Source organism: Astatotilapia calliptera, chromosome 1, assembly GCF_964374335.1.
Source record: "Astatotilapia calliptera chromosome 1, fAstCal68.1, whole genome shotgun sequence".
In the NCBI taxonomy this organism is placed as follows: Eukaryota; Metazoa; Chordata; class Actinopteri; order Cichliformes; family Cichlidae; genus Astatotilapia; species Astatotilapia calliptera.
In genome coordinates, this window is record NC_137422.1 from 28,752,847 (window position 1) to 28,765,484 (window position 12,638).

The 12,638-nt window shown below is 40.6% G+C and overlaps 1 protein-coding gene across 2 annotated transcripts; it reads left to right on the top strand.

Moving 5' to 3' along the window:
• The first annotated feature begins 8,003 nt into the window (after window positions 1-8,003).
• On the top strand, window positions 8,004-11,200 carry LOC113029323 (uncharacterized). Of its 2 annotated transcripts, XR_013906953.1 has the most exons (4): window positions 8,004-8,491; window positions 9,295-9,450; window positions 9,535-9,627; window positions 10,419-11,200. XR_013906953.1 is itself a non-coding variant. In XM_080299812.1 (3 exons), the coding sequence occupies exons 1-3, from the start codon at window positions 9,280-9,282 to the stop codon at window positions 10,545-10,547; spliced, it is 393 nt and encodes a 130-aa protein (XP_080155938.1). In that variant the 5' UTR covers window positions 8,004-9,279; the 3' UTR covers window positions 10,548-11,200. The 2 variants fall into 2 exon arrangements, 1 of the variants encoding a protein (XP_080155938.1); XM_080299812.1 differs by having other exon boundaries at window positions 8,004-9,450.
• Window positions 11,201-12,638: the final 1,438 nt, after the last annotated feature.

Here is a 12,638-nt window from a genome sequence, read left to right on the forward strand (position 1 = left end):
ATATATATATATATATATATATATATATATAGATAGATAGAGGTCCCTCATCCTATTCCATGTATGCCTTGCTAGCAGGCAAGGCATACATGGAACGCCATAACCAAGTGGCTGGCATAGTGTACAGGAACATCTGTGCCGAGTATAACCCAGAAGTCCCAAGGTCAAAATGGGAGATGCCCCCAAGGGTGGTGGAGAATGACCGAGCTAAGATCCTGTGGGACTTCCAGATACAGACGGACAAAATGGTGGTAGCTAACCAACCGGACATAGTGGTGGTAGACAAACAGAAGAAGACGGCCGTAGTGATCGATGTAGCGGTTCCGAATGACAGCAATATCAGGAAGAAGGAACACGAGAAGCTGGAGAAATACCAAGGGCTCAGAGAAGAGCTCGAGAGGATGTGGAGGGTGAAGGTAACGGTGGTCCCCGTGGTAATCGGAGCACTAGGTGCAGTGACTCCCAAGCTAGGCGAGTGGCTCCAGCAGATCCCGGGAATAACATCGGAGATCTCTGTCCAGAAGAGCGCAGTCCTGGGAACAGCTAAGATACTGCGCAGGACCCTCGAGCTCCCAGGCCTCTGGTAGAGGACCCGAGCTTGAAGGATAAACCGCCCGCAGGGGCATGCTGGGTGTTTTATATATATATATTAGAGATGGCACGATACCACTTTTTTATGTCCGATGCCGATATCATAAATTTGGATATCTGCCGATACCGATATGAATCCGATATAGTGTTTTTTAATAAACAAAACTGTTTTTTTAAATATCTTGCTGCATTTTGTATAAGTTCATACTCAAGTTTAAAACAACAACTACACTAAAGCTATTCTGTTATACCTGTATGCAAAAAAAAATGTTTCATAGTTCAGCAATACTGATCAATCTAATAAACTTAAACCTACGCCATCCTCCCTATTCTGGTATTTTAAAGAGTACTTAGCGTAAATATTAAGCAACCTAACTAATAGGGTTCCAACTCCCAGCAACAACAAAAAATAAATAAATAAAAAATAGGGAACCACCCCTCACGCTCCACCTCATGATGCTTAATCGACGTAATCAACCTTAATTTGATGCAGTGTGAAAAAAAATGCACAGAAATCAATTATTTTTCAAGAAATATTAAATAGATTCAACATCTTTCTTCAACAAAATTGCAGACTGCACAGATGGTACCTTCCCAAAGGAAAAAGTACTATAGCTTACTAGGGTATATATATTAGACTTAATAGTCACTATATACAGTAATTGACTTCTATTCATTTTACATCAAATTAAAAATTTGGGTGTCAGATAATTATTTATTAAAAGCTAGACATTTTAAATGAGAATAAGAAAGAAAAGTATGTCTTTGTGCCCCCTTTTCCCTGTTAATGCCCTATCGGCCCCCCTGGCTAAACTTTGCTAGATCCGCCCCTGCACAGTTACCAGCTTCAGCTACGTAGAAAAAGATCCTCGAGTAGAAAGTAATATTAAATACATTCTAACAACAGCTGATCAAGCTTAAACGTGCTGCTGTTGTTCAGCCGCTGGTTTCTACTTTCTGGTGCAAGGTGGGCCAAAAACAAACAAGAGAGACGGACTCACGACAGAAAAGCCGATCAGCTGATCATTAAGCAATTTCATGATTGAAGTAGCAGCAAGAAGAGGCAGTCGCTTGTTAAGCTTAACGCAGGAATGCTTTACATTCAGAGATGGACTTACACACTTGCTTTACTTCTCTCGGGGATAACTTTGTCAGAGATGAAATGCCGGGTTGCTAGCGAAGCTCCACATGCTATCCAGACCACCGACAGGTCCCGCATGCCACAGCCGCTCTATCACGTGATGCATACTGCTCCGACGTGCTAACTTCTGAGGTGAGTTACGGCGTGTTGCAAGTTTTGTGAGGTGCTTTCGTGATATTTAATGGATCGGATTACATTTTTTATTTTTCTCCGATATCCGATCCAGTAATTTAGGTCAGTATCGGACCGATACTGATGTGTAATATCGGATCGGTCCATCTCTAATATATATATATTAGAGAGATATATATATATATAATATGTTTTGGAGATTTTTTGATATTTTTTCAGGTTAAATTATTACAGATTATATGCAAACTGTTTATTTATGCAGGTGTTTTTAGGAAAGATGAAGTGAAAATGTGTTACATTATGCTGAGTTCTACAAAATGTATTGTTTTTACATAATAAATTGTCACCGTGACCTTAAACAATTCAGTTACTGTACCTTTAACTGGGTAGCTGAAAAACTCAATGGAGTTATAAATCTTATACTACTTCTTGTCCATAGACAGAAACGCCTACTATTTGGCAAGTACAGCCTCCTCAGAGAGACTGACAGTGTTGAGCCTGAAGCAATTGCTTTAAATTACTGTAGGCAATAAACTAATAAGGTGATGAATGCCCTTATTACATCCTTAGGTGTAAAGTTTTAGCTTCATGATTTACTATTTACAGTTCATCTCATGTTAATTTACTTTTTTTAAGAGATGCTCTAAATTAAGTCAGCTATGCTGAATGACATCTTTATGAACACTTTTCTTTATTCATTAAATGAAGTGTGTGACTGGAACTACAGAATTTTAATGCATTCACAGAAGATTTAGTTATAACATTAGGACATTATCACATTACTATTGTGAATTGTTATCCCTGTATCTCAACAGAGCCAAACGTCCTGTTAAGAAAATGATATTGATATTGTTCAGATGTTCTGTTAATATTCATCATCACACAAGCGGTTACAGTATTTTAACAATCTGCCATGTTCAGTGGTGTTGTACCACGCAGCAAAATAAACTCTAAAATCAAACTGCACACTTATTGCTCCATGCCAAACAATTATACTTATTTCCCAAATACTTGGTGAAGACAAAGAACATTTTACCTCCTAGGACCTGGCGTTCACAAATGTGGACATCACATTTTGGGTTGTCTAGAGCAAAATACAGGGAGTGCAGAATTATTAGGCAAATGAGTATTTTGTCCACATCATCCTCTTCATGCATGTTGTCTTACTCCAAGCTGTATAGGCTCGAAAGCCTACTACCAATTAAGCATATTAGGTGATGTGCATGTCTGTAATGGGAAGGGGTGTGGTCTAATGACATCAACACCCTATATCAGATGTGCATAATTATTAGGCAACGTCCTTTCCTTTGGCAAAATGGGTCAAAAGAAGGACTTGACAGGCTCAGAAAAGTCAAAAATAGTGAGATATCTTGCAGAGGGATGCAGCAGTCTCAAAATTGCAAAGCTTCTGAAGCGTGATCATTGAACAATCAAGCGTTTCATTCAAAATAGTCAACAGGGTCGCAAGAAGCGTGTGGAAAAACCAAGGCGCCAAATAACTGCCCATGAACTGAGAAAAGTCAAGCGTGCAGCTGCCAAGATGCCACTTGCCACCAGTTTGGCCATATTTCAGAGCTGCAACATCACTGGAGTGCCCAAAAGCACAAGGTGTGCAATACTCGGAGACATGGCCAAGGTAAGAAAGGCTGAAAGACGACCACCACTGAACAAGACACACAAGCTGAAACGTCAAGACTGGGCCAAGAAATATCTCAAGACTGGTTTTTCTAAGGTTTTATGGACTGATGAAATGAGAGTGAGTCTTGATGGGCCAGATGGATGGGCCCGTGGCTGGATTGGTAAAGGGCAGAGAGCTCCAGTCCGACTCAGACGCCAGCAAGGTGGAGGTGGAGTACTGGTTTGGGCTGGTATCATCAAAGATGAGCTTGTGGGGCCTTTTCAGGTTGAGGATGGAGTCAAGCTCAACTCCCAGTCCTACTGCCAGTTTCTGGAAGACACCTTCTTCAAGCAGTGGTACAGGAAGAAGTCTGCATCCTTCAAGAAAAACATGATTTTCATGTAGGACAATGCTCCATCACACGCGTCCAAGTACTCCACAGCGTGGCTGGCAAGAAAGGGTATAAAAGAAGAAAAACTAATGACATGGCCACCTTGTTCACCTGATCTGAACCCCATTGAGAACCTGTGGTCCATCATCAAATGTGAGATTTACAAGGAGGGAAAACAGTACACCTCTCTGAACATTGTCTGGGAGGCTGTGGTTGCTGCTGCACGCAATGTTGATGGTGAACAGATCAAAACACTGACAGAATCCATGGATGGCAGGCTTTTGAGTGTCCTTGCAAAGAAAGGTGGCTATATTGGTTGCTGATTTGTTTTTGTTTTGTTTTTGAATGTCAGAAATGTATATTTGTGAATGTGGAGATGTTATATTGGTGTCACTGGTACAAATAAATAATTGAAATGGGTATATATTTGTTTTTTGTTAAGTTGTCTAATAATTATGCACAGTAATAGTCACCTGCACACACAGATATCCCCCTAAAATAGCTAAAACTAAAAACAAACTACAAACTACTTCCAAAAACATTCAGCTTTGATATTAATGAGTTTTTTGGGTTCATTGAGAACATGGTTGTTGTTCAATAATAAAATTATTCCTCAAAAATACAACTTGCCTAATAATTCTGAACTCCCTGTGCTACATTTTGCTCTACAAGGGCCTGATATGCACTTACGAGGACATTATACTGCCACTGTTTTATTGAAATCTTAAACAAATATGCTCATATGTGGATCTCATTTTTCTCAGAAACAAAAATTAGGTTAATAAAAAAATCAGGTAATTCTTTGTTTTTACATTCATCAGGTGCCAATCACCCCAAATATCAAAGAGAAATTAAAAATGCATGCCATGGAAGAGTTCAGGTCTTGGGAGGTTAAATAGAAAACAGAAGCAAAGTGAAAAGACAGAAAAGACAAAGATGTTTGGACACAGATACAGTCTAATGTTACTTAGAGTATTAGCTGGATGTGCATTACATATACAACTTTTTTTCAACATAGAATATGATATGTGCTGGCACATAATACAGCATGAAACCTTTTTTTGTTAATGTATTTATTGATTCTAATTTATTTTTAAATATTATTATAATTGACTATTGAGGTTTTAGCTCTTTAGGTTTTGTTATCTGACTTACAGTACATCAAGTGTATAATTAAACGTTTGCCAAGAAAGTTTTTTAATAACAACTAAAATAATGTTTGTTTTTCTAAATCTTCTATTTGCCTATGGAACAGATTAGACTTGGAACTGATTTTAATTTATAATTAACAGCAATGAAAGAAACAGGTCGCTTTACAAATATAATACCTAATGCAGATATTTAAGCAGCTTCTATACCTGGTATGACATTGTTTTTCTAATTCTGCAAGTATCAGACATCCTCTTTTCTATACACAGAAGAAACTTACCATTGTCCTTGATGAGGACTCTACGACTTGGCAGAATGGCGGGGGATGGAGGAGGAGGAGCAGGAGGAGGAGAGCAATGGCAGTAAAAACATGGCTGAGCACCTGCCCACAAAAGACGGCTGCCAGCTCATAAAGTGACTCTACAGCTCAGCGTGGCCTCATAAATCCTTCTGTATCTACTATGGGCTCCACAGCGACAGATACAAAGATGTAAATGCAAAGTTTGACTCAAATTTGAGAAGATGCTTTGTAAAAGATTAACATGACTACTTTCTAAAGCATTCAATGAAGATTTATCAATTCCTAAAAGGATCTGATTCGATATGTTAGTTCATCATGGCATGGTGCTTTTTACCGTATTTTGATATAACAGAGCGAGATAAGCTGCTATATTAAAATAAAGACTTAATTGCTAAGAATGGTCAGATCTCTTATAAATTGCTGTCCCAGCACTCATCCAGTGCCATGTAAAATTCACAAACTAAAATGCCTTTGAATGGTTTTTGACCATGAAAGTTTATTGTATCTTCGACAGTAAAGCACATTACATCATAAAAACTCAATTTTGGATTCACATTACCTTTAGGGCCCAGTTTTTATGTAATTTTATGTTTGGATGTGTGGTCACAATCTGAGTAACTATTGCAATATTGAACTAGTCGCTATAAAAAGTTTTTTAAAAAATCATCATCAATGCATAATGCAGGTGTTTGTGTGCCGAATGGCATTTCATTGTACTTTGCTTTCTTCCCTTGGTGAAGTGATTAAAGTTGGACTCCAGTATCCTACTGGGGGACTGCAACACTCACTTGGGCAGGATTGTGACAAGGAGGAATGGCCTTCCTGGTCTGAACCCAAGTGATGTTTATGCTGTTGGACTTCCATGCTAACCACAGTTACAGTAGATAACGACCACCATGTTCAAGTATAAGTGCACCGAGATGACCTAAGTTGCAGGTTGGTGTTGATGAAGTTTTCAGACCCGAAGCTGTATGTTTTGGACATTCGGAGACTCGGGTATCTGATCAGTTGCCAGATCTGCCAATTGATCAGATGGCAGGGGAGGGAGCTGGACCTGGAGTACCCAGATGTGTAGTGAAGGTGCATTGTGAGAATTTGGCCGAGGTCAGTTTGCAAGCATTCTGAGGGAGCCTGGGGATATTGAGTAGACCAGGTTACACATCTTAATTGCTGAAGCTGTTGTAGAAAGCTGTGGACACTAGGTTGTTGGTGTCTGTTGTGGCAATAACCCCATCAACCTCAAGACAGTCCTACTGAGCTTAGCTGCCTTGTGTGATGCAGCTGACAGGTGCCAACAAGCCAAATGGTATTGCAACCCGAGCAGTTGCTGCAGCAACAACTTGGGTTTATGAGGAGTTAAGGCCACAGAGCAAGACTTAAGCTCAGTTTCAAGACTTCCACTGTGCACTACGGTGGTTTGAAGTGTGAAGTACACAGGATGAGAATCAGTACTTCCAAGTCTGAGGCCATAGTCCTCAGCTAGAAAAGGGTAGATTACTCACTCCGGGTCAGGCATAAGTTACTGCTGAAATGGAGCAGTTTAAGTATTTTGTCCTCATCTCACCACTTGAAGCAGAACTTTTAAAACATTACAAATTCAGCAGATGGTAATTTTATTACGTGAAACTTTTATTTGTGCTTTAAAATGGTAAATCCCTAGGGAGTGTGTTTAATTTTAAAAGCAAGCTTGTCTTTAGAAGTAGAAAATATAGTCAACAGCAAGCACAATGAACCATACTTTTTTTCCTTTGGGTGTGGCAGAAAAAATTATATAGCAAGTTTATGATGAGTTCCAGTTGCCCATTCCCTGGGGTGCAGTTTTGTCAGCACATCACCTGTTCCTGATTTCCGGGCCATCATCTGGAGGGTTCTTAAATCCTGCCTGCCACTCTCCGCCAGCTCGTCCTGCTACCATTGGTGGTAACTCGGTCTTCCTTGTGTTCGATATTCATGCTCCCCTGTTTTTGGATTAATGTGTTTTCCGTCTCCAGTTTTGTCCATCTCCTGCCATGCTTATCAGCAGCACTGGTCTCATTTCCACCCAGCTCTCCAGTCTGCCTTCAGACTAAGAATTTCACACGTACCTGCTCCTCGGCCTGCCCTCCTGCCCGTTGCGTCAACTGTGGATATCTCTCCCCTGTGGACCCCCTGGAATCCAGATACATCTCACCTGCATATTCCTTCATCCCCTGGACACACTCACAGCTACCCCTCCTATGCCAACCGGTCTGCATCTACAAGTACTCCTCCACAAGTACTACTTACCTCAGCCCTCTCTCAACCTTGTAAACCTTGTACAAGGCTTGTACCTTTGTGCAATTGAGTCTGCTCTTTCCTCACTTTTCCAATCCCATCAAAAGTTTAAGACCACTTGAAAAATGGCAAAAAATCATATTTTGCATGGTTGGATCTTAACAAGGTTCCAAGTAGAGCTTCAACATGCAACAAGAAGAAATGGGAGTGAGACTAAACATTCAATTTATTGAAAACAATGCTTAAAGTGAAACAGGCTGTTTTACAGCTGATCAAACGTTTAGGACCACACCGTATATATATTGTCTTATGTGTAATACTGAATTAGAGTAGAAATTCAACCCCAATTCAATGAATTTATGCAGCATTTATGACACACTGTATTACCTTAGTGACTTAGGCATGATATTTTATTTTCATACACTCAAAAAACAGATTCAGGTCCTCCTTTCAAAGAACACATGCAAATTATGTTAGTTGTTCACAAATGCAATTAAAAAATACCAAATTAATTTGATTTTCTTTGTGTAAACCTAAAATTATTCAAAACCAGCAGAGGCTGATTCTGAACACAAAATGAATGAGTTTGTTGGGGCACTGGGGGTAGGAGGAGTACATTTTTGCACTTAAGTATTTGTAAACTCAAAGAAATCAATTCAAGCCCCTCTTTAAGCTTAAACATTATTTTTAATCTCATTCAACGCAAATGTAGCACTCCAGCGTTACTGCAATTATTATTCGTGTGGTGAACCTAAATTATTTTCTCTCAAAGCAGTCTTTGTCACAAGAACACAAAGTTACTGAGTTACACAACCGTCCGCCTTCTTTGAAAATTTTGCGCTCTTTCAGAATCACCTAAATGAATCCAGCTGCTCTTGGCCTCTCTGTACTTTTTGGATAAAACTACACCTTCAGGTAAGGTAACATATTATTTTTCCATATATCCAATTGTGTATTTCTTTATCAGCTAAATCTATAATGCTATTTATCATAGAAGCTTGTAACAGTTGTTTTTTGAACTTTTGGTGGTGCTACCATTCTCTTCTCTGCTTGAATACTATTTTTTTTTTTGACAATATAGCCAGGTCTTTTCAAAAGTGCCTTGTTTTAGAGGAGAAATTGTGTAGCTGCCAACTTTTAAGTCGGAGCGTGTGCTAGCTTATTAGCAGCTAGCCATTGTGCTCAATGAAAGATGATGTCCTATAGCTAACTTCTTTCTTACTGTTTTCTTTTTATAATCTAAAAATATGGTATTCTGTGTTTATTATTATATGCCATTTTCTAGTAGAAAGTATCGTTTTGAGGTGTCTTTAAAAGCACTACATAGTTTACTGAGGGTGCTACCAAAAGCGAACCATGTGGCCGGAAGAGTAACTGCAGGCAGCACAATGCGCACTCCCATGACGTTCAAACCTATTTATTATTATAAAAGATTTCGGCTACGTCCACACTTACACAGGTATTTTTGAAAACGGAGATTTTCCGTTTTCGTTTTAAAAAATAATCCCGTCCACAGGTAAACGCAAAAATGAAGGAAAACGCTGCTAGGAACATGCCAAAGCAACAGGTGGCGATATATTCCTAAACTCAGCTAAAAACAGTTTAGGTCTTGACAAACTTCACTGATGGTTCAAATGTTTAGCAACTTTCAGTGTGTTGATTCAGCAGTCTGTATTTAAACTTCTAGTTTATTATATTTGTGTATGTTTTATTTCCAGGTGAATGCAGAGTTCCTGCAGATCACTACAAAACCCCTGCAGGCGAAGTTCTTGGCTCAGCTGGACAATTTAACAGACAAGCTGATGCAAAATTTTCAGGGGAGCAAAGGAGCAAAGGGCCAAAAGATCAAGGATATCATGGCGATCAGTAGTTTGGTCGGTACTAATGATAAACCCATCAATTAAATGCAATCAATCAATTCCATTTTTTTCACCATTTTTTTTCCACCCTTGCATTAGTATGATGACATCGACATAAAGAGGGAGCATACTCTTAAAAGCCTGGTGATCTACTTTAATGAAGATCCAGACCTACTGTTCAAGGAGTATCTGGTACGCTTATCACACCTTCTTTTCTAGATTCAATTTGAGTTAGGTTCATCGCACACAAAATCCTCATATATTCAAAAGATATACACAATATAATTGTGAAATAGTATTATTCTTAATAGTCATTGTTGAAACTTGCACTGGAGAGCACTTTTTAAGGGGATAGTTTCAGCAAAAATTCAATTGTTCATTCTTTTGGTGCTGCCATGTAGGTATCTACTGCCTCTATAAACACAGTAAATGTGGACAAAACATTCATCCATTTTCTGTCAGTGTTTCAATTCAGTTTATTTATATAGCGGTATATCACAACAACAGTCATCTCAAGGCACTTCAGAAAGTAAACACTCCAGTGGAGTTCAGTTTATTATGCCAATTAGTAAAAAGTCTTCATTATAAGGAACACAGCAGATTGCATCAAGACACTAACTAGTGTCACTGCCATTACAGCAATCTCCTGGTTTCAGGAATAATGTGCATAAAACAAGCTGTTTCAGAAGGTTCCCAATTGTGATGAAATAAGGGAAATTGACCCAGCCCACACACACACACACACTGATAGACACTGGAGGAGCTCCTGCTCTATATCAAGCCCCTCCCAAAGGGAGGTACATAATACCTGAACCCAAACTATTGATAGGAAACAGATTGACGGGTTTTATTTATGTTTGGAGTGTTTATAGAGGCGGTAGAGACCTATGTTTCAGCACAAAAGGATACAAAAGCTGAGTTTTGCATAATATGTCCCCTTCCAAGTGACAGAGCCCTTAAACCTGAAACAACCTGTTTTTCAGACCTCCTCCACTGAGGATGAACGGTTGAGGTCCACTGCAGCAACTGTCACTGTATTTACACCATCAGAAGAGAAGGGATTCAGGAGCCAGAGGATGTTGGAGTTGTCATTGAAGGTACTACAGTTATGAACAACCTCGGTAGTGTCATCATGGCATTCATCGTCCTCTTTGGACTGATTTATGCACTTGATCTGAGCTATCCAAATGACCACAAGTACGCTTTTGAGTTCTGTCAGAAGATTTTGATGAATCTGGATGGACAAAGGCTCAGTACAAAGATGCAGCAAATGAAAATGAAGATGTTTGCTTAGGCAAACAAGACCCAGCACAAAAGTTGATTTTGGCCTTTTTATATCTTTTGTTCAAACTGTGACCTTTTTTTCTTTCTTTTTTTTGGCCAAATGGAAGTTGTCTATTTTTGTCTGCTGTTATGTTGTGAGTTATGTGACCTTTAATCTGTACTACTATAGATGGATGAAAAGACTGGGGATTTAGCTCAGAAAAAGTTTCATGGTTGTAACCACCATTTTCTTTTTGATTGCTTTTGGGATTTGCAAAGGTAATAGAAAAATGTTGACAAGTTTTGTGTCTTCCAGTGTTTTAAAGTTGGTCTTCCCGTTCTTATAAGCTTGTAAATGTTTACATGTAATTGGTTTTGGAGAAGTAAAGTTGAAAGATTTTTTTTTTATTAAAATACCTCCCACTTGGTAACAGAAAAATGTTCGTCATGAAAACACACACACACACACACACACACACACACACACACACACACACACACACATATATATATATATATATATATATCCATAGGTCCGTCATCCTATTCATGTAGCCCCTTCCGCCGGGGTTACCAGGCTATACAGCAATGACATTGGAATGTCGTTCGGACTGGAGAAGTGTAGTCGGATGGTAACAAAGAGAGGGAAGGTAGTCAGAACTGAGGGGATTGAACTACCAGAAGGCAACATTGCAGACATAGAGGACAGTTACAAGTACCTGGGGATCCCGCAGGCAAATGGGAACCATGAAGAGGCCGCTAGAAAGGCTGCAACCACCAAGTACCTGCAGAGGGTCAGGCAAGTCCTGAGGAGTCAGCTGAATGGTAAGAACAAGATCCGGGCCATCAACACGTACGCCCTGCCCGTGATCAGGTACCCTGCTGGGGTAATAGGCTGGCCAAAGGAGGAGATAGAAGCCACTGACATAAAGACAAGAAAGCTCCTTACCATGCATGGAGGGTTTCACCCCAAGTCCAGCACCCTGAGGCTGTACGCTAAGCGGAAGGAAGGGGGCCGGGGACTGGTGAGTGTCAGCACCACAGTCCAGGATGAGACAACGAACATCCAAGAATACATTGGGAAGATGGCCCCAACTGACCGAGTGCTCAGTGAATACCTCAGGCAGCAGAAACCCAAGAAAGAGGAGGAAGACGAGGAACCATCATGGAAGGACAGGCCCCTGCACGGTATGTACCACCGGCAGATAGAGGAGGTGGCTGATATCCAGAAATCCTACCAGTGGCTGGACAAAGCTGGACTGAAAGACAGCACAGAGGCACTAATCATGGCAGCACAAGAACAAGCTCTGAGTACAAGATCCATAGAGGCTGGGGTCTATCACACCAGGCAAGACCCCAGGTGCAGGCTGTGTAAAGATGCCCCAGAGACAATCCAGCACATAACAGCAGGGTGCAAGATGCTAGCAGGCAAGGCATACATGGAACGCCATAACCAAGTGGCCGGCATAGTGTACAGGAACATCTGTGCCGAGTATAACCTGGAAGTCCCGAGGTCAAAGTGGGAGATGCCCCCAAGGGTGGTGGAGAATGACCGAGCTAAGATCCTGTGGGACTTCCAGATACAGACGGACAAAATGGTGGTGGCTAACCAACCGGACATAGTGGTGGTAGACAAACAGAAGAAGACGGCCGTAGTGATCGATGTAGCGGTTCCGAATGACAGCAATATCAGGAAGAAGGAACACGAGAAGCTGGAGAAATACCAAGGGCTCAGAGAAGAGCTCGAGAGGATGTGGAGGGTGAAGGTAATGGTGGTCCCCGTGGTAATCGGAGCACTAGGTGCGGTGACTCCCAAGCTAGGCGAGTGGCTCCAGCAGATCCCGGGAATAACATCGGAGATCTCTGTCCAGAAGAGCGCAGTCCTGGGAACAGCTAAGATACTGCGCAGGACCCTCGAGCTCCCAGGCCTCTGGTAGAGG